Raw genomic sequence first — 21370 nt, forward strand, 5'->3', positions numbered from 1 at the left:
CATTGCTGTCATATCAGGGAACTTTTTTCCTTCAACATGGCTAAGTGAAGGTTCACTTTCGCACAAGCTTGCTCATTGTTTTAGAATTTGTGTGCGGACATCTATTATTAATGTTAGTGATTTTCCGGAGGTAAATTGTGGTGGACGCTGTGTCAGGTTAGACTTATATTTTTAATTAGGGCAGTAACAATTTGAAGTCCTGAATGTTCTGTATCAGCTTTTTGGTTTTAGCAGCCAGATTTCAATTCAACAAATTGCCCCGATACTGTTGCAGCGTTACTTCAGTAGACAAGCCACCATCGTTATTTTCTTGTCTGTGAGAATCCATCTCAGATGGACCTGTGCGCTGGTGCCCCAGCAAAGACTTAGTGTCAGAGCTAGATTATTTCGGGCCATAATGTTACATAAAATGAATAGATGCTGGAAGTTCCCAAATTTGTACCTCTTACCTTCGTACATTCATTCACTGCACATCAGACAAATTCCAAAGGTTTGATCATAGTATAATCAACTCCTCCTCCTCCTGTGTGTGAAACATATGCTTAAACCGACCAATAACTGTGCGAAAAATTAACACACACTATTAATATTGGGAAAGAACAGTCGTAAAATTGGACTTTAGTACACACATTCGTTATCCGTCACATAAGCACATAACGGAAATCTAGGTTTCTGGAAAACAGGAATATCCGGAACCGTTTTCATAGAGCATTTGTAATTAAGTTGAAGACTTCAGAGATGTACTCTGATAGACTTCTCTATGATTTGGGAGCTGCTAGTTTCGGCTAACCCATACACTTCCTATAACTGGCGGACACTTTTAGTGAAAACGTAACCGTAGGTTACATACAAACTTGAGGATTAAGGGTGGAGTGTCAATTTCACTCTTGTACATATCTGATCTACGCTACGTTTAAATTCGTCATGAATTGGATTACACTATCCCATTTACATTCAGCAGCACACGAAACCAAAGATTGCAAAAACAGATTGCAAAAACAGACTGCAGAGCTAGCGACTGCAAAAATATCTACCATACACAGACATCTCGCTGTGAAATTTCTAAAGGCCCATAACCTCACCAACTATAGTTAGGTACTTGGAGCCAAAAGCAGTAGGCCTATAAGTGGTGTTTTGGCGCTGCATCCTGTATTTTGTCCAGCAACGCTCCCTCCGATAGTGGACATCATTTGTGTTTTTGAATTCCTGCCAGGCCAAGCAGCTGCTCTCCTCGTGGTCTCACTGGAGGGACTGGTTGCAGGCCTGATGTTGCTCTGACCACATGAACTTGAAGTTCCATTTTAGACATAATAGGGAAGGTGTTTTTGCCCACTTCTTGCTCACTGACCCTATGCAGTGATCCCTGATGGTCAACAGATTTTGACTTCTGCCCCCTCTTAAAAGCTCAACATTGACCTTTGTTGGTCCCGATTTCTCACCACAAACCTGCTTCAGAGACTATTATCTTGATTTAAACCATGTTCTTTTTTTATTTATTTACAAAACAATGTGATGCTGGAGACTCCCTCTTGAGGAACTGGATGCTCTCATGGAAAGTCGCTGTAGGGGAGTTTGAAGGGATAGAGGGGCGTGTACCGGACATCATGCCAAAGGAGCTTTTGCTCCAGAAACTCCACTGTCTGCAAAGTCAGCACTAAGGTTTCATGTTTGAGAATACTGTGGACATTCAGACCTATGAAAGAGAGAAAGAAAAGAAAATAATGTTGAGGATGCACAAACGCAACAGGTACACTTAACCATATGACATTTGGCTGCACTGCACTGGCAGTTTATAGTCCGAAACTGCACAGCTCACACTGCACAAGTATGACTTGGGTTAGGGAAAGCTCTTTTGAGAGCTCCCTCTCAGCTCGTGTGCCTTTATGGATAGCGTTACTCCTACCTCTGCATTGATCTCTCTCTGCCCAAGCATGACTACACAAACAGAGTTACTATAAACCAAGAAACACATCCTTGCCTCCTGTGCCTATTACACCGGTGTTACGGTAAATTCTGCAGGGGATGTCATTTCACACTGTGCATGCCAACTTGTGTTACCATGTGATCAGAATGACAGCTCCCATTAAGCCCATATGCTTTGCAGAATACTCATTAAAAAAAAAAAAAAAAAAAAAAAAAAAAAAAAAAAATTACCTACCTCATTATTTGAAATTTCCAGAGCACCCACACTGAACGACTTGCGTGCATTTCTCTGCGACGCTCACACAGTGAACTGTGAGAAAAACACTTTACATCCACTTTCAGCTTCTTAAAGAAGGCTATGAAGTGGATCACACACCATTCGTTTTATCCAACAACAAAATATTACAAAGGCAGTCTTAAGGTTATCTACGCAAAACACCAGTAAGCCTCGTTATAATGGTGAAGCATTTAGAGCTGCCAATACCTGCATGATGGGATCCATGGCAACGGTCTAATTTTAATAATATTAGTAAAAATAATAATATCAATCATAATAATGTCACTAAGGGCTACTACATCGCTGATATATTGACCGCTCAAAGAGATCAATGCTAAAGTATTGAATACAATTCTTCCCAGAGCTCCATCAAATTCCAAAAATGCTCTGAAAGTGTGCATCACTCCTTTTTTGTGTCTTCATGTCCGCCGGAAGGGTCAACTATTTAGCACATATAAGTTCCTCACATTAAAGAATCAAAGGTACGAAATCCAGAATTTTCTTCATCTGGCTCCTGCTTTTCCAAGTCCAGAAGACAAAAGAACCGATGATGCTGGAGTTACAGAAGTTGCAATATTCAATCTATGTATGCCTTAGGCTGCAGAGATTTTGCAGGCGTTTTGCATTACACAAACGTTTTGAATGATTTTGATTTTAGACAAATTTCCAACAAAAAATGTATATTAATTATTATCCTGCAACAAACTGTCTGTGAAGAGTACCCTGTCCCTGCCCCACAGCCTGCTGAAGATAATAAAGACCTAAAAAATATATTGGTTGCTGCTGTTGTCAGAGAAGCAGTTTCTGGTTACCTATTGCTGGCACCAGATTGATGGTCTTCAATTTGGCTGTCGCCTGGATAATATTTTCAGGCAATTTTTCATCACTGCAAGAAAAGCGCAGATGGCAGAAGATTAGCAATACATAACAGACACTCAGAAAAACGAAAAAGCAGACCAAAAATGTACATGGTACGATTGTCCTTCTTTACAACAAACTCAAACTTCCTTAAATATTAGGCATTACACTAATACGATACACTGCAGTTATCTTTTACAACTTAACAGAAAAGTGTTCGTGACACACAAAAGATACGCATTGCAAACACCTGATTAAGGAGGATAAACCAATGTAGTTGTAAGAACTAAGGGCCAGATGTAGCAAAGGGTTTTACCCATTCTGTGTCTATGGGAAAATGTGTTCGTGCATATGGCCCCAAATTACTGAAACTGCTGGTAACCTGCTGAGTTGGGATGTTGGTCCTTTGGGTAGTCCTCTAAAGTTTGCCTTAAGGCAGTGTAGGAGGGTTAGGAAAAATGAAAAAGCGGAATAGGAACGAGCTGATATTATGTGATAGGTCGCTACTCAAAGGCATATGGTTGGCAAGAAGAAAAGGACAGGGATAGGGAGGTAACCAAGAGAAGCGAAGCTATTCCTTCATTTGTTAAAAATAAAAATTATGGTAAGTGCAGGGGCCGTAACTGCTCTTTCAGCCTACAGACAGCATTGCCAAACAGCAGGCTGTCTTTTCTTGGATCCACCTCATGCTTCTTTCTTCCCACCCTACACCTATGCTTCTATTTTACTCTTGCTGTTTATTTATTTAGGGAAAGGTTGTTTAAGGGTTTCAGATAGGTATGGGTTTTTGGGTGGCAAGGTTATTTTTAGGGTGAGTATGGGTTTTTGGGTGGTTAGGGCAGTTTTAGGGTGGGCATGAGTGTTTGGGTGGCAAGTTGTGTTTAGATTGGGTATGTGTTTTTTTTGGTGGCAAGTGTATATTCAGAGTTCAGGGTAGGTATGGGTTTTTGGGTGTCAAGGGCATTTTTAGGGTGGGTATGGGCTTTTAGGTGGCAAGGTCATCTTTTAGGTTTTAGGATGGGTACGGGTTTTTGGTTGGCAAGGTCGTTTTTAGGGTGGCTATGGGTTTTTGGGAAGCAAGTGTGTTTTTAAGATTTAGGGTGGTTATGGTTTTTTTGTGTGGCTAGGCCATTTTTAGGGTTAAGGGTGGGTCTGAGATTTTGGGTGGCAAGAGTGTGTTTACGTTTTGGGGTGGGTTTGGGTGTTTGGGTGTCAAGGGTGGGTATGGGTTTTTGGGTGGCAAAGGTGGGTATGGGTTATTGGGTGGCAAGGGTATTTTAAATATATATATATATGTATATATATAAATATATATGGAAAATGTCACTTACCCAGTGTACACCTGTTTGTGGCATGTAGTGCTGCAGATTCACATGCTTTGCATAAGTCCGCCATCTAGTGTTGGGCTCGGAGTGTTACAAGTTGTTTTTCTTCAAAGAAGCTTTTTTGAGTCACGCGATTGAGTAACTCCTCCACTCGGTGATAGTGCGCATAGGCATAGAGTCCTTTGTTAGATTATTTTCCCACAGGAGGGTAAACTAAGGAATAAATAAATGTATTTGTACATATATATAGTTAGAAAAGAAGATGTCCATGCAATGTATAGACATATTTACATAAAGAAAGTACCATAACGGCTACAGGCTTCCGGGGAGGAGGGAGGGCGCATGTGAATCTGCGGCACTACATGCTACGATAAGATGTACACTGGGTAAGTGACATTTTCCATTCAATGGCATGTGTAGCTGCTTTGCATAGACTGAAAAGCAGTCCCCTCCTAGAATAAGCAGTGGCTAGCCTGTAGGAGTTGGAGTAGTTTGAAATAGTGTTTTAAGCACTGCTTGACCAACATTTGCTTGTTGACAAGATAGCACATTCACACAGTAGTGTTTAGTAAATGTGTGTGGTGTGGACCATGTGGCTGCTTTGCATATGTCTGACATTGGTATATTTCCTAAGAACGCCATTGAAGCTCCTTTCTTTCTAGCAGAATGTGCTTTAGGAGTTACTAATAGTTGCCTTTTAGCTTTAAGATAGCAAGTTTGAATAAATTTTACTATCCATCTGGCCAATCCTTGTTTTGAAATAGAATTACCCTTGTGATGCTGTTGAAAAGCCACAAAAAGTTGTTTAGATTTTCTAAAATCTTTTGTTCCGTCTATATAATACATGAGAGCTCTTTTGAGATCAAGATTGTGGAGAGCTCTTTCAGCAAGTGAATCTGGCTGTGGAAAGAAGACTGCCAATTCCACTGACTGATTGATGTGAAATGGTGAAACCACTTTAGCAGAAATATTGGATTTGTCCTAAGTACTATTTTGTGTTTGTGAATTTGGAAGAAAGGTTCTTCTAAAGTGAAGACTTGAATTTCATTAACTCTCCTTAAGGAAGTAACTGATACCAGGAAGGCAACTTTCCATAAGAGAAATTGAAGAGCACACAAAAGCATGGGTTCAAATGGTGGACCCATAAGCCTTGTGAGCACGATCTTAAGATTACGGGCAGGAGCTGGTGGAGCTCTAGGTGGAATAACTCTTAAGGCCTTCAATAAAAGCTTTTATGACAGGTATTCTAAACAGAGAAGTATGCTGTCTGTTTTGGAGGTAGGCTGATATTGCTGTTAAATGAATTTTGATAGATGAATATGCGAGATTTGCTTTTTGTAAGTAAAGCAAATAACATACAATATCATGTACTGAAGCTTTAAGTGGATCAATGTTTTTGGGTTGACAGTAATATACAAAACGTTTCCATTTAGCTGCATAGCACTGCCTGGTTGCAAGTTTACGTGCTTCCCTTAGAATGTCCATACAATGTGATGGAAGCTGTAGATATCCAAACTCTATGACCTCAGGAGCCAAATCGCCAGGTTGAGCATACTGGGATTGGGATGCCTGATTTGACCTTTGCTTTGAGTCAATAGGTCTGGTTTGTTTGGGAGCTTGTGATGTAGTACTACAGATAGATCCAATAGTGTTGTGTACCAGTGTTGAAGGGCCCACGTGGAAGCTATGAATATCACAGTGAGGGAAGTGTGATGACCAGAAATGGAATTAGTGGGAGAGGGGAAAAAGCGTAAGCAAATATCCCTGACCAATTGATCCACAGAGCATTGCCCCTGGATCGAGGGGGTGGGTACTTGGATGCAAAGTCTGGGCATTTTGTGTTTTCGCTTGTTGCGAAAAGGTCTATGTTTGGTGTTCCCCACATGTGAAAGTACGGTTGAGTTACTTGTGGATGAATCTCTCATTCATGTACTTGTTGCTGGGTCCTGCTTAAGAGGTCCGCTAGTTGGTTGTGTATCCCTGGGATATACTCTGCTAATAAATGAATGCGATTGTGAATTGCCCACTTCCAAGTTGTCTGTGCTAGAAGAGACAATTGGGATGAGTGTGCCCCCCCCCCCTCCTGATTTTGCAGATAATACATTGTTGCCATGTTGTCTGTCCTTATTAAGACTGTCTTGTGTGTGATTTGTGGCTGGAATGCTTTAAGTGCTAAGTTAACAGCCAGCAATTCCAAATGGTTTATGTGGTAAGTCAGCTGGATTGAGTCCATTAGTACGATTGTTGAGAGGTGCTCCCCAACCGGTCATTGATGCATCTGGGGTGATTATGGTCTGTGGCACAAGGTCCTGAAATGGCCACCCTATTGATAAGTGGGTGTGATTCCACCATTTCAGAGTTGTAAGTCCAACAACACTAGATTGCGAAGTTGACCCAGTGCCTGAGACCATTGCTGTGAAAGACACTGTTGTAGGGGGTCTCATGTTTAGACATGCATTGGGAACTAATGATATGCACTGTGCCATCATTCCCAATGGTTCCATAATAAACCTTACTGTGCAAGTTTGATTGCATTTTAGCTGAGATATGACACAGTGGAATGCTTGTATTCTGTGGGTTTTGGTAAGCTAATGCTGACTGAGTGTTCAGAATTGCTGCTAGATATGGTTGTATTTGCGCTGGCTGAAGGTGAGACTTCTGGTAATTGATTGTGAACCCTTGACTGTGTAGGGTATCGATTGTGTATTTGGTGTGTTGTTGACAGGTTTGAATGGTGCTGGCTTTTATGAGCCAGTTGTCCAGATAGGGAAAGACATGTATATACTGTCTTCCGAGGTATGCTGCAACCATTCCTAAACACTTGGTAAATACCCTTAGTGCTGTTGTTACTCCAAAAGATAGCACTTTGAATTGGTATTGCTTGCCTGCTATCACAAACCTTAAGTGTTTGCGGTGTGCTGGGAATATGGATGTAAGCATCTTTTAGATCTAATGCTGTCATATACTCTTTTTTTTTTGTAGCAAAGGAATGACACCCTTAAGAGTGACCATGTGAAAGTGCTCTGAGAGAATTTATTGATTGAGGGGTCCGAGATCGAGGATTGGTCCGAGTGTGCCATCCTTTTTTGTTATGAGGAAGTATAGAGAATATACTCCTGTCCCTTGTTGAGTTTTAGGTACTATCTCTATTGCACCTCTGAGTAGAAGTAATTTGAACTCTTGTTTTAACAGAACAAGGTGTTCTGGAGAAAGCCTGTGTGAGCGAGGGGGAATATTTGGTGGAGTGGAGATGAGTTCTAGGCAATGACCATTGTGGATAATTGACAGTACCCATTAATCTGATGTAATGTTGTACCATTGATGGTAGAAATGTTGCAGTCTTCCTCCCACAGGAGATGTGTGATGTGTGGGGATGCTGAGAAAGTCACTGTTTTGATGAGGTGGAAGCACCTCTTGTGGCAGGGGATTTCCCCCTACCTCTAAAGGTGTGTCCTCTATAGGATTCTTGGAAAGATCCTCTAAAATAATATTGTTGTCCCTGCTTTTGTTGGGACGTAGAGGTCTCTGAGGTTTGGGGTTTAAAACCCTCTCTGAACTGGGGCCTGCGAAAAGTACCCCAAACAGGTGTTGCGTAAAGGGCACCCATGGCCTTAGCTTTGTCCAAGTCCTTTTTTAAATTTTTAAATGGTGGTATCCACCTCTGGTCCAAATAACTGCTGTTTGTTAAACGACATATTAAGGACCGTTTGGTGTATCTCAGGTTTGAATCCTGAGGATCGCAAACAAGCATGCCTCCTGATTATTACGCTAGTGTTTATACTCGTAGCTGCAGTGTCTGCTGCATTTAGAGCGGATCTAATCTGGTTGTTGGAGATAGCCTGCCCTTCTGCAACTACCTGCTGTTCCCTTTTTTGGTGTTCCGGTGGAAGATATTGCAGGTACTCCTGCATCTCGTCCCAATGGGCCCTATCGTACCGGGCTAAAAGACCCTGGGAGTTGGCAATTCTCAATTGATTTGCAGCTTGAGTCGCCACTCATTTGCCTGCTGCATCAAATTTCCTGCTTTCCTTATCGGAGGAGGAGCATCCCCGGTGGACTGGCTATCTGCCCTCTTTCTTGCTGCACTCACAACAATAGAATCAGGTGGCAATTGCTGAGTGATAAAGAGTGGATCTGATGGTGCAGCTTTATAATTTGTATCCACTCTTGGCGTCAGTACCCTAGCCTTTACTGGCTCTTTACAAATGTTAACAGCATGTTTTAGCATGCCTGGAAGCATTGGTGCTTTGTGTGTAGAGGATTGCGTGTTAAGTAAAAAATCGTCCTCTATAGGATCTGAGTGCAGCTGCACATTGTGGTATATGGCTGCTCTAGCAATAACCTGATTATAGGCTGTGGTGTCTTCAGGGGGAGATGGCCTAGTAGGATATATATCAGGGCCATTAGATGGGATAGGGTCTGGGTCATACAAATCCCATGGGTCTACACTATAAGTATGGTCACCCATGTAATCCCCATGTGAGGAGGCAGGAGATTGCATAGGAAACTCTGTAGGTGAAGGTGGTGGCGGAGAATCAGGTGGTGGAGAAGTGGGAAGCAAAGGAGAATGTGGTGATGAAGGCTGATGTACTGCCTTTGGTTTCTCCTTGTGTTTGAAGATTTTGGCAGGTGAAAGCCCAGCTTTCAAACTCTCTTGGAAAGATAGTTTCCTTTTGTTATAGAAGGAGGAGAAACAATAATTTTCCAGTATCCTTAAGGATTTGGATCTTTCGTTGTTTATGGTCCATCACTCCAAGTATGGGCCTAATGTCTGTTGATTCTTCTTAAGATGGAGCATATTTCTTTCCCACAGTTTTGAGCTCCGAAACCTTGGTGACCGACTGCTTTAAATCGGACCGAAAATGTCGACTCCGGAGCAGATGGAAGTTTTTTCGGCTCCGAAGAGGAGCTTGGGTGCTTCGGCTCCGTGGTGGTAGACAAATGCTTCGGTTCCAAAGCAGAAGCGTCCACTTTCCAACTCGATCCCGAAACAGGCGTGGCAGTCTGTTCGGTCGAATGCATTTTGGTCTTCTGCGATGCCGAACCCGAGGGCCAGTCGTCAAGATGTAACTTTCGTGTCCGACCATGGCCGGCAAGCAGTGGCGGACCCAAGACCAATTGTGATGACTTTTTGGAATGTTTTGGTTGATGGGAAGGGGCTGGCGTACTCAAGTACTGCGCTGCAGGAATCACTTGGCTGTCCCCATCGGAGTCACAGTTGGAATTAGAGTCTGCGAAGGAAACTGCAGTCTGTGGTTGTTCCTCATCGAAAATGTCAGGTGTTTGTTCGGTCGACTTTGATGCCATTTCCAGCCAACACTCTCTCCGATCCCGCAAAGTCTTCTTGGGAGTGGAAGGATCGGCAGGCCTCACAGGTTTCTTCCTTGTGATCGGGAGAGAGGCAGAGTTTGCACACCTAGTGTTGGTCGGTGTAGGGGAACTTAGCATTGCAACAAGGGCAGAACCAAAAAGGAGTCAGATCCATGAGCCTGTGACACAGTAGGCCCGAGAAGGGCGCAGTTGCCTGAAAGGGCGTTTAATCGATCCAGACAATACAATCGGATCAAGTGTAATTCGAAAAACGTGTTCGAAAACAATACCGAAGTTTAAAGGAAAGATCGAGAAGTTCAGATAGTACAAAACTGAGATCTACCGAAGCGAGAGGGAACACGTCCGAACCACACAGCGGAAAGAAAACAATCTAACAAAGGACTTGATGCCCATGCACACTATCACAGAGAGGAGGAATCGCCGATCTTGTGACTCGAAAAAGCTTCTTCAAAGAAAAACAATTTGTAACACTCCGAGACCAACACTAGATGGCGTACTTATGCTAAGCATGTGTATCTGCAGCTCCACATGCCATCAAACACACACACACACACACACATATATACATACAAACACATGTATACACACACAAATACATATACACACAAACGGGTTAAACTTACCTCTTACATTTTTACCACACATATGCCTTTCCTATGCCTACTTTTAGAACAAAATTTTTGTTGTGTAAGGCATGCGTAGTAAAGGCATATGCATGGTAAAAGTATTCCTGGTAAAGGTCTGTGTGGTAAAGACATGCGTGGTTCCTTCATACAATCGTGCCGATTCCCTCCACCTGCAACTAGGGGCACAAACTAAACATTAACTGGAGCTGTAAAGGCGCAATGGAACAAGAGAGTAGGCGTATGGACTGTGGTAGGGTTTTAGAGCCTTACAGTGAGATAGAATTCATGGTACACTCTCCGAGAGACACCAGATCTGGTCTTTGACAGCTCTTGGGACTCAGGCATCTGGCTCATTCCCCATGACCATGGCATTTGTGTTCAGACCTAATACAGTCTCTCTGTCAGGGATTTACGAGTGTGGTCACTGAAGAGGTACTTACAGGAGGAAGGAATGGAGAGTTACACTAGGTTTAATATTTTTTCCCTGAATAATGGCTGTTGTATGTACAACTTGGCGAAGAGCATATACAAACTGATAGATTTTAAAAGGTTTGAATTGTAAATGCTAAGACTGATTTTAGTTTTTAATGGGTACTTTTAAAAACACACACACATTTACAATTTGGATAAATGGCATCTGTCCATTGAGCTCAGAAAATTCCCAAAAAGTCCATGGGCTGTAGGTAGCCCTACAGGTAAGGCAATAAAACAGCTCATGTATAGCAAATTGGAGATATTAGGGGAAAAAAGTCAAACTCAAAATATTTCATTTGTTGCTCAACTAAGGAGTGAGCTACGATTTGCAAAATGAAACAAAACATCATGGTAGAATATACAGTGTTCAATAAATTGTAAAGACATAGAAAGAGATATTCTGTTGTGCAGACTCTGCTAGAATCCACAACAGTGTTTTACAAAGGAATTTTTGACAGTTGAATATATTTGCTGCAAGTCCCTGCCACCTTGTGAACGTAGCTAGAATAGTAGTTTGAATTTTAACAATAAACGTAGCTGGCCACAACTTTCTTTTCCACTAAACACACACACTAAAAATTCATGTTTCTTCAAGAGAGAAAAATACATTATGGTTAAAAAAGCTGCTAGTTGGATATATTTAATAGAAAAACAATAATTTTGGTAAAATATTCAGAATGACAGAACATTGTGCAGTAATCTTGAGATTAGTCAAACAATCATTAAATTTCACGATTACAAATAAACACATTAAACATAATGGAGCTTAAACAGATGGCAAGATTGTAATTGGAACACTGACCTTGGCTCTTTTAAAATGACTGGGTACCAAATATACCAGGCATAAGAGATTTTAAAATTAATGCTTAATTCAGGATGATAGAGTGTAGTAATGGTACATACTGAAATGAAGCAGTGAGAGGATGGGTGTTTGCAATCTAAAAGTTATTCTGTGATATTCTGCATACTCACACATCAACAATTAGCACAGAATTCCCCCAATGCCGGTATCTGGCTAGGTCCACAAGGTATTGGGGGTCATCGGTGGGAATGTCCAGAGAGTCGATGATATGAAGATCATCCTAAAGTGGAAAAAGAGCAAGAAGTCACCAACCTTTGAGGCCCATAAAGGCATTTTCGCATTAAGTCTTCTTTTGCTGGCTTTGGCGTTTACAACGCTGGGACTTTACGCTGACTGCATTTTTTTGTTTGCTCAATGAGGCACTACAGCTCTGACAACCTAAATATTAATGTTAAACGGAGCTGGAAAAGGTATGCTGGCAAGTAGCTTTTCAAGTTTTTGAACATTCTAAAAGTAAACATCTCTTAAATCCGCGATTCATTCAGTCAATGAAGAAGATAGTCATTACTTTGGTATCAACAAATTAAATAAATCCATAGTATTTCCTTTTTATAAAGACATGAATGTCATCGCAATATCGTCAGGGAAAATTTCAGCTTGCTGGAGAAAGTGCTTCTGCCTCCCAGTGTGTTTTACAGCACATCCATTATAGCAAGAGACTAGATCAGGATGTTTTTCTTGTGCGCCAAAAGCTTGGACAGCCTAACCCAGTAACAAATGCAATACCCACCTGTGCCAGTTTAGTAGTCAATGCCACCTTTAAACCCAGCACGCGTACTTTCATCGGAAGCATATAGAAATAACTGGTGGGGCCCCGGGGCCCGTGGGCCAAACCACCTGAAAAAACAGAACAAACAAGAAAACATGAGGGCAAGGTTCTCAATACTGTGAAACCTTCAGTTTGTAAAACACCTTTCATATATACTTGTCTTCTTTAAACAAATGTGTTGTAATATTCTGCTGATTTACTTAATAACATGCAACACTCACAATGTCTTTTTCATTCTTTTATTGCTTTATTTTGAGGTAGTCGAATAAATTACTGCCACCTGTAAATCTGATCAAAAGTGCAGTTCTAAAGTCCTCATTACTTGACTAATATGTAGACACAAGTATCATCATGGTGTCCAACACCTTCTAATCACCTTTTGCTGTGATTCAAGCAGCCTGCTCCAGTCCAGTCACAAGAGATTAGGTTTTTCTCATTCATACAGTGGGTTTCTATTTCATTACCTCAGCTATCAAATTCCAATCTAATCTGTACTGAATAAATGAGCCAAAGAGTGTGTGTACTGTCAACTTGACAGAGCTCATGAAGGAGGAAGAAAAGTTGGCATGTGGATGGTTGTCATTACGCACTTTTATAATTTGCATTAGTGAGATGTGCTTTCAACAATAGATATCCCATTTATTTTTGCATCAAATATGGGACTTTTGTCATTATGATTTCTTAATTGGGAATATGAAATGGTGAAATGGTGGCTTTACCTGAATTTACACAGCATTCAGCAGCCTCCTCTAGCACCTCATCATCTCAGAATCACAGGAAACTTGATTTACCGCTATTACTCTATACCAAACCTATCATATCAGCCACATGCCATTTTTACCTTTCAGGGATATAACGACGTCATCACAAGGTATTAACCAACGTCCTCTGTTTTGCCACAACAAGGAAAACTAATATTAAAATCGAAACACTAGTTTAAATCCATTGAAAAGTATTTCATCACAATAGAAAGTAAAAAAAAGTGATATAGAAAGACTTAATATATATATATATATATATATATATATATATATATATATATATATATATATATATGGAAAATGTCACTTACCCAGTGTACATCTGTTTGTGGCATGAGACGCTGCAGATTCACATGCTGTGCACATCCCGCCATCTAGTGTTGGGTTCGGAGTGTTACAAGTTGTTTTTCTTCGAAGAAGTCTTTTCGAGTCACGAGATCGAGGGACTCCTCCCCTTTCGGCTCCATTGCACATGGGCGTCGACTCCATCTTAGATTGTTTTCCCCGCAGAGGGTGAGGTAGGAGTTGTGTATATAGTAATAGTGCCCATGCAATGGAGTAAGTATGTATGTACATAATGTGACTAAAAGTGATATATTTAAAAATTTACAAATGTACAAGTTTATTTTTTGTCAACTTCAAACGGCTACAGGCTCCCGGGGAGGGCGCATGTAAATCTGCAGCGTCTCATGCCACGAACAGATGTACACTGGGTAAGTGACATTTTCCGTTCGATGGCATGTGTAGCTGCAGATACACATGCTGTGCATAGACTAGTAAGCAGTTATCTCCCCAAAAGCGGTGGTTTAGCCTGTAGGAGTTGAAGTTGTTTGAAATAATGTCCTTAATACTGCTTGTCCTACTGTGGCTTTCTGTGTTGTTAACACATCCACGCAGTAATGCTTGGTAAATGTATGAGGCGTAGACCATGTGGCTGCCTTACAGATTTCAGTCATTGGTATGTTTCCTAGAAAGGCCATGGTGGCACCCTTCTTTCTAGTGGAGTGTGCCTTTGGTGTAATAGGCAGTTCTCTTTTTGCTTTTATATAACAGGTTTGAATACATTTAACTATCCATATTGGCAATGCCTTGTTTGGATATTGGATTCCCTGTATGAGGTTTTTGGAAAGCAACAAACAATTGTTTTGTTTTGCGAATTTGTTTGGTTCTATCAATGTAGTACATTAGTGCCCTTTTGATGTCTAATGTATGTAATGCTCTCTCAGCTACAGAATCTGTTTCTGGGAAGAACACTGGGAGTTCCACTGTTTGATTTAAGTGGAACGGTGATATGACTTTAGGTAAGAATTTAGGATTTGTGCGTAGAACTACTTTATGTTTGTGTATCTGTATAAAGGGTTCTTGTATGGTAAAGGCTTGTATTTCACTTACTCTTCTGAGAGATGTGATAGCTATTAGAAAGGCTACTTTCCATGTTAAGTACTGTATCTCACATGAGTGCATGGGTTCAAATGGTGGACCCATGAGTCGTGTTAATACGATGTTGAGGTTCCACGAAGGAACTGGTGGTGTTCTTGGTGGGATAATCCTTTTCAGACCCTCCATAAAGGCTTTTATGACTGGGATTCTGAATAATGAAGTAGAATGCGTAATTTGCAGATAAGCCGAAATTGCTGTGAGATGTATTTTAATGGATGAAAAAGCTAACTTGGACTTTTGTAAGTGTAGGAGGTAGCTTACGATGTTTTTTGCAGATGCATGTAATGGTTGGATTTGATTATTATGGCAGTAATAAACAAACCTTTTCCACTTATTTGCGAAGCAATGTCTTGTGGTTGGTTTCCTAGCCTGTTTTATGACCTCCATGCATTCTTGTGTTAGGTCTAGATGTCCGAATTCTAAGATTTCAGGAGCCAAATCGCTAGATTTAGTGATGCTGGATTCGGGTGTCTGATCTGTTGTTTGTGTTTAGTTAACAGATCTGGTCTGTTTGGCAGTTTGATATGAGGCACTACTGACAGGTCTAGTAGTGTTGTGTACCAAGGTTGTCGTGCCCAAGTTGGTGCTATCAGTATTAGTTTGAGTTTGTTTTGACTCAATTTGTTTACTAGATACGGAAGGAGTGGGAGAGGGGGAAAAGCGTATGCAAATATCCCTGACCAACTCTTCCATAACGCATTGCCTTGAGAGTGAGGCTGTGGGTACCTGGATGCGAAGTTTTGGCATTTTGCGTTTTCTTTTGTTGCGAATAGGTCTATTTGCGATGTTCCCCATCTTTGGAAGTAAGTTTGTAGTATCTGGGGATGAATTTCCCATTCGTGGATCTGTTGGTGATCCCGAGAGAGATTGTCGGCTAACTGGTTTTGAATTCCTGGTATGAATTGCGCTATTAGGCGAATGTGGTTGTGAATCGCCCAATGTCATATCTTTTGAGCTAAGAGACACAATTGTGTGGATTGTGTCCCTCCCTGTTTGTTCAGATAATACATTGTTGTCATGTTGTCTGTTTTGACAAGAATGTGTTTGTGGGTTATTAGTGGTTGAAATGCTTTCAATGCTAGATATACTGCTAGTAGTTCTAAGTGATTTATATGAAGTTGTTTCTGTTGATTGTCCCATTGTCCCTGGATGCTGTGTTGGTTTAGGTGTGCTCCCCACCCTACCATGGAAGCATCTGTTGTGATTACATATTGAGGCACTGGGTCTTGGAAAGGCCGCCCTTGGTTTAAATTTATAGTATTCCACCATTGAAGCGAGGTGTATGTTTGGCGGTCTATCAACACTAGATCTTGAAGTTGACCCTGTGCTTGTGACCATTGTGATGCTAGGCACTGCTGTAAGGGCTGCATGGGTAATCTTGCGTTTGGGACAATGGCTATGCATGAGGACATCATGCCTAGTAGTTTCATCACTAATTTTACCTGGAACCTTTGGTTTGGGTGCATGGTCTGTATTACGTTTTGGAATGCCTGTACCCTTTGTAGACTTGGAGTGGCAATCCCTTTTTTTGTGTTGATTGTTGCTCCTAAGTACTGTTGTATTTGACACGGTTGTAGGTGTGATTTTTGGTAGTTGAGTGAAAACCCTAGCTTGTGAAGGGTTTCTATAACGTATTTTGTGTGTTGAGAAAACGTTCTTGCGTATTGGTTTTGATTAACCAATCGTCCAGATACGGGAACACATGTATTTGCTGTCTTCTGATATGGGCTGCCACTACGGCAAGGCATTTTGTAAAGACTCTTGGCGCTGTTGTTATCCCAAAGGGCAACACTTTGAACTGGTAATGTACCCCTTGGTTTACAAACCTTAAGTATTTTCTGTGGGAAGGATGTATGGGTATATGGAATTATGCATCCTTGAGGTCTAATGTTGTCATGTAGTCTTGTTGTTTGAGCAAGGGGATTACGTCTTGAAGTGTCACCATGTGAAAGTGATCTGATTTGATGTAAAGATTTAATGCTCTGAGATCTAAGATGGGTCTTAGAGTTTTGTCTTTTTTGGGTATGAGAAAGTACAGGGAGTAAACACCCGTTCCTTTCTGATGAATGGGTACTAGTTCTATTGCATCTTTTTGCAACAACGCTTGGACCTCCAGCTGTAATAGATCCATATGTTGTTTGGACATGTTGTGTGTTTTGGGTGGCACATTTGGTGGAAAATGTAGGAATTCTATGCAATAACCATGTTGGATAATGGCTAGAACCCACTTGTATGTTGTTATTTCCTCCCAGTTTTGGTAAATCTCTGTCAGTCTCCCCCTCACTGGTGTCATGTGTTGGGGATTTGTGACACTGAAGTCACTGTTTAGTTTGATTGGTCTTGGGACTTTGGAACTTTCCCCTAGTTTTAGGGAACTGTCCACCTCTGTATTGTCCCCTAAAACTTCCTCTCTGATACTGGCTCTGGTATGTGGGTCTGGTTTGTGAGGTTGAGGGTTCTGTGCTTTGTCCCCGAAACCCCCCTCTAAATGGTGTTTCCCGAAATGTGCCTCTGCCCTGTGGGGAGTAGAGCGCGCCCATGGCCTTGGCTGTATCTGTGTCCTTTTTAAGTTTCTCGATAGCAGTGTCCACCTCCTGCCCAAACAACTGCTGTCCGTTAAAAGGCATACTAAGCACCGCCTGTTGAATTTCGGGCTTGAATCCTGAGGTGCGTAGCCATGCATGTCTCCGTATGGTGACCGCTGTATTTACAGTCCTTGCAGCTGTGTCTGCTGCATCCATTGCCGACCGTATCTGGTTATTAGAGATACCTTGGCCCTCTTCCACCACCTGCACGCTTTTGGAACTCTTTGGGTAGATGTTCTATGAAGTGTTGCATTTCGTCCCAATGAGCTCTATCATATCTCGATAGCAAGGCCTGTGAATTGGCAATGCGCCATTGGTTGGCTGCTTGTGCCGCAACTCTTTTCCCTGCTGCGTCGAACTTGCGACTTTCCTTGTCGGGTGGTGGTGCGTCTCCTGAGGTGTGTGAGTTCGCCCTTTTGTGAGCTGCACCTACTACCACTGAGTCCGGTGTCAATTGCTGCGTGATGTACACAGGGTCTGTTGGGGGAGGTTTGTACTTTTTTTCCACCCTAGGAGTAATGGCCCTGCTTTTCACAGGCTCTTGAAATACTTGCTTTGCATGTTTCAACATTCCTGGTAACATAGGAAGACTCTGGTACTGACTATGGTGGTCATTCTGACCCTGGCGGTCTTTGACCGCCAGGGCGGAGGACCGCGGGAGCACCGCCGACAGGCCGGCGGTGCTCCAATGGGGATTCCGACCGCGGCGGTAAAGCCGCGGTCGGACCGGCACCACTGGCGGGGTCCCGCCAGTGTACCGCCGCCCCATTGAATCCTCCGCGGCGGCGCAGCTTGCTTCACCGCCGCGGGGATTCCGACCCCCCCTACCGCCATCCAGATCCCGGCGGTCGGACCGCCGGGATCCGGATGGCGGTAGGGGGGGGTCGCGGGCCCCTGGGGGCCCCTGCAGTGCCCATGCCACTGGCATGGGCATTGCAGGGGCCCCCGTAAGAGGGCCCCTACAAGTATTTCACTGTCTGCTGCGCAGACAGTGAAATACGCGACGGGTGCAACTGCACCCGTCGCACAGCTTCCACTCCGCCGGCTCGATTCCGAGCCGGCTTCATCGTGGAAGCCTCTTTCCCGCTGGGCTGGCGGGCGGTCTGAAGGCGACCGCCCGCCAGCCCAGCGGGAAAGTCAGAATTACCGCCGCGGTCTTTCGACCGCGGAACGGTAATCTGACGGCGGGACTTTGGCGGGCGGCCTCCGCCGCCCGCCAAGGTCAGAATGAGGGCCAATGTGTGGACGACAGAGTAGTAAACAAAAAGTCATCTTCAATTGGTTCTGCGTGCAGGGTGACATTGTGAAATGCGGCTGCTCTGGACAACACCTGTGTGTAAGCGGTACTGTCTTCAGGTGGTGATGGTCTTGCTGGATAACTGTCGGGACTGTTGTCTGATACAGGCACATCATAAAGATCCCATGCATCAGGATCATCTTGGCTCATCCCTGTGTGCGTTGGAGACTGCATCATCGGTGGGGTAGCCATTGGTGATGGTTGTGGTGAGCGATGTGGTGATGGTGGCGGAGTTACTTGTTTTGCCACCTTCGCCTGTGGTTGTTTGTCTTTTTCTTGGAAAACAAGTTTCCTTTTCATTCGGATTGGAGGGAGAGTTCTGATTTTTCCTGTCTCCTTTTGAATGTGGAGCCTTCTCTGTGTGTAATCTGGCTCCCCTGCTTCTAGCTCCTGTCCGAATTTGTGTCCTTGCATTTGTGAGGACAGGCCTTGTTCCTCAGTGTAGGAACTTGGTTTCGGCTCGGAAGCCGGATGTTTCGGTATCGAAACCTTTTCAACCGTCTTTTTCGGCTCCGAAGACACTTTTTTTGGCTTTCGGTGCTCCGATATCTCGGTGCCGACTTATTTCGGTGCCGGTATCTCGATGTCGAGATTGCTCTGACCCGGTGTCTCGGGACCGAGTCTGTTCTGTGCCGGTATCTCGACTGGAGTCGGATGACTTCGACACATGCGTGCCCTTTTTCGGTGCCGATGGACGGTCACCTAATTTTCGGGTTAAGTCATGGCCTGTCGGCGGTGGCGTCCCCTGGGCTTTGATGTATTTTCCGTGAGTCTTGGCCAGGGGTGTTTTACTCACGGTTTTCGGCATCTGTTCGGTTTCGGCCTCGTCCGAGTCCGAGTCAGCAATGGAGAAGGTTTCTTCTTCCTCCAAGTCTTGGTGTCCTGACGGCGCCTACGCCATTTGAAGTCTTCTTGCTCTCCGGTCCCTTAGAGTTTTCCTGGACCGAAACGCTCGACAGGCCTCGCAGGTATCCTCTTTGTGTTCGGGAGACAAACACAAATTACAGACGAAATGCTGATCTGTGTAAGGATACTTGTTGTGGCATTCGGGGCAGAAGCGGAATGGGGTCCGTTCCATTAGCCTGGAAGACGCACGTGCTCTGGCCAACCAGGCCCCGCCGGGGAATCGAAACCCCGAAGGGCCACCGGAGCTCTTCAAAATTCGGTGTCGATCTGCGTTATCTAACCCGATACCGAACGCAAACAATACCGTCGATTTTTCCGAGATTTAACTAATTTTCCAAACCGAAACACAGAGCGAAGAGGAACACGTCCGAACCCGATGGCGGAAAGAAAACAATCTAAGATGGAGTCAACGCCCATGCGCAATGGAGCCGAAAGGGGAGGAGTCCCTCGATTTCGTGACTCGAAAAGACTTCTTCGAAGAAAAACAACTTGTAACACTCCGAGCCCAACACTAGATGGCGGGATGTGCACAGCGTGTGTATCTGCAGCTACACATGCCATCGAATATATATATATATATATATATCTATATATATATATATATATATATATATATATAGATATATATATATATATATCAATATCAATGTTGTTCAACCACTGCGGGGATACTGAGCATTAAGATTATATCTTACTGGAGGTGGAGCACTGCGTAGTGGATTTGCAGCGTGGGATGTGTACCAAGTAGTAGTGGCAATGAAGGAAACATTTTACTGAGGAATCAAGCAACATTTTAGAAATAGGCTGTTTCTTTAAAAGGAAACAAGTAAGTGCTGTTGGTAAAATACCCATAAAGACTGCACATATTAGCCTCAATGTGCAAATCTGAAAATCATACTGATTTATACCGAGAGACTAATTTGTGTTTGGTTATTGTTCAAATACAAGACAGTTTGTTAAGCTACTGTTTTGCTTCTACTTCAGACTTAGAGGAAACATGAATAAGAGGAATTCCAACAATACAGAGCTCTTAGTCTGAGTAATAAATGTATTAAAGCACTGCTAAAGATTTGAATAAAGGAAACATGCAGGTCAAATGCAGCAACATGAATACACTTCAAACAACAATCACAACAGTAGACTAATAATGATCAAAGAAATAAACAATGAAAATACACTACTTTTACCATGGATTATATAACTTCATATACAGTGATTATATATTCATTTGCAACGCAAAGCTAAAAATAAGAAATAAAAAATACATCACCATGGGGTGAGGTGGGGACATCATCTCTTTGCCAACTTCAAACCGAGAACCCAGACAAATGCAGAAAGAGAAAAATTACCCTCAATGGGAACCAGGAGAAGGCGTCCCCTCCCCCGGAATGAGTTCTCTCTCTAACCCCAGTCGTCAGATTTCACTCTTAAATACCTTAAACAAGCTAGAAAGGAGAATTCTAGAAACTCCTCCCTCCCATATTGTAAGTTGTTGTTCAAACGCTGTCTGAACCAGTCCATGTTGAAAGAGCATGTTAGAGATTTGGCCACATCCCCAGGTGCACTCCCAAGTCTGAGCTATTCCCTACCGTACCATAAACATTCTTCTAGTACATTCTTCTGGTACATCCTTAGCTTAGCCTCACTCCTCCATATTATGTCCCTGCCCTTGGTGAGAAAGAGCATGTAGAGTGAAACATGAGCGAAAAACGTGTTGCATAAGCTGTGCGTAGAAAAATGCCAGCACCACCTGATGTGATGGTATTTGAAGCTAGGTTAAGCACAAAATGGAGTCAGTGGTCAAGATGAAGCAGTAGTCAATACAGATATCATTACAGCTACCCTGACCTAACATTAGAAGTGTTGTCCGTTGCAAAGGGGTTTGAAAGAGAGGACTGTGAACTTGTGGGAGAAGAAGAAATTAAGGACAAGGGAT

At 42.9% G+C, this 21370-nt stretch overlaps 1 protein-coding gene across 2 annotated transcripts in view; it reads right to left on the reverse strand.

Annotated features, from left to right (window-relative positions):
- Nucleotides 1-1461: 1461 nt before the first annotated feature.
- The window catches only part of MRPL4 (mitochondrial ribosomal protein L4), a 38987-nt gene continuing 19078 nt past the window's right edge, over nucleotides 1462-21370 (reverse strand). For both annotated transcript variants that reach the window (XM_069231801.1, XM_069231800.1), the window contains exons 6-9: nucleotides 12407-12513; nucleotides 11787-11896; nucleotides 3013-3086; nucleotides 1462-1693 (exon numbers count right to left, since the gene is read on the reverse strand). In XM_069231801.1, coding sequence (XP_069087902.1) covers nucleotides 1548-1693; nucleotides 3013-3086; nucleotides 11787-11896; nucleotides 12407-12513 — 437 coding nt within the window. In that variant the 3' untranslated portion in view covers nucleotides 1462-1547. The remainder of the gene's footprint in view (nucleotides 1694-3012; nucleotides 3087-11786; nucleotides 11897-12406; nucleotides 12514-21370) is intronic.

This window comes from Pleurodeles waltl, chromosome 4_2 (assembly GCF_031143425.1).
Source record: "Pleurodeles waltl isolate 20211129_DDA chromosome 4_2, aPleWal1.hap1.20221129, whole genome shotgun sequence".
Classification (NCBI taxonomy): Eukaryota; Metazoa; Chordata; class Amphibia; order Caudata; family Salamandridae; genus Pleurodeles; species Pleurodeles waltl.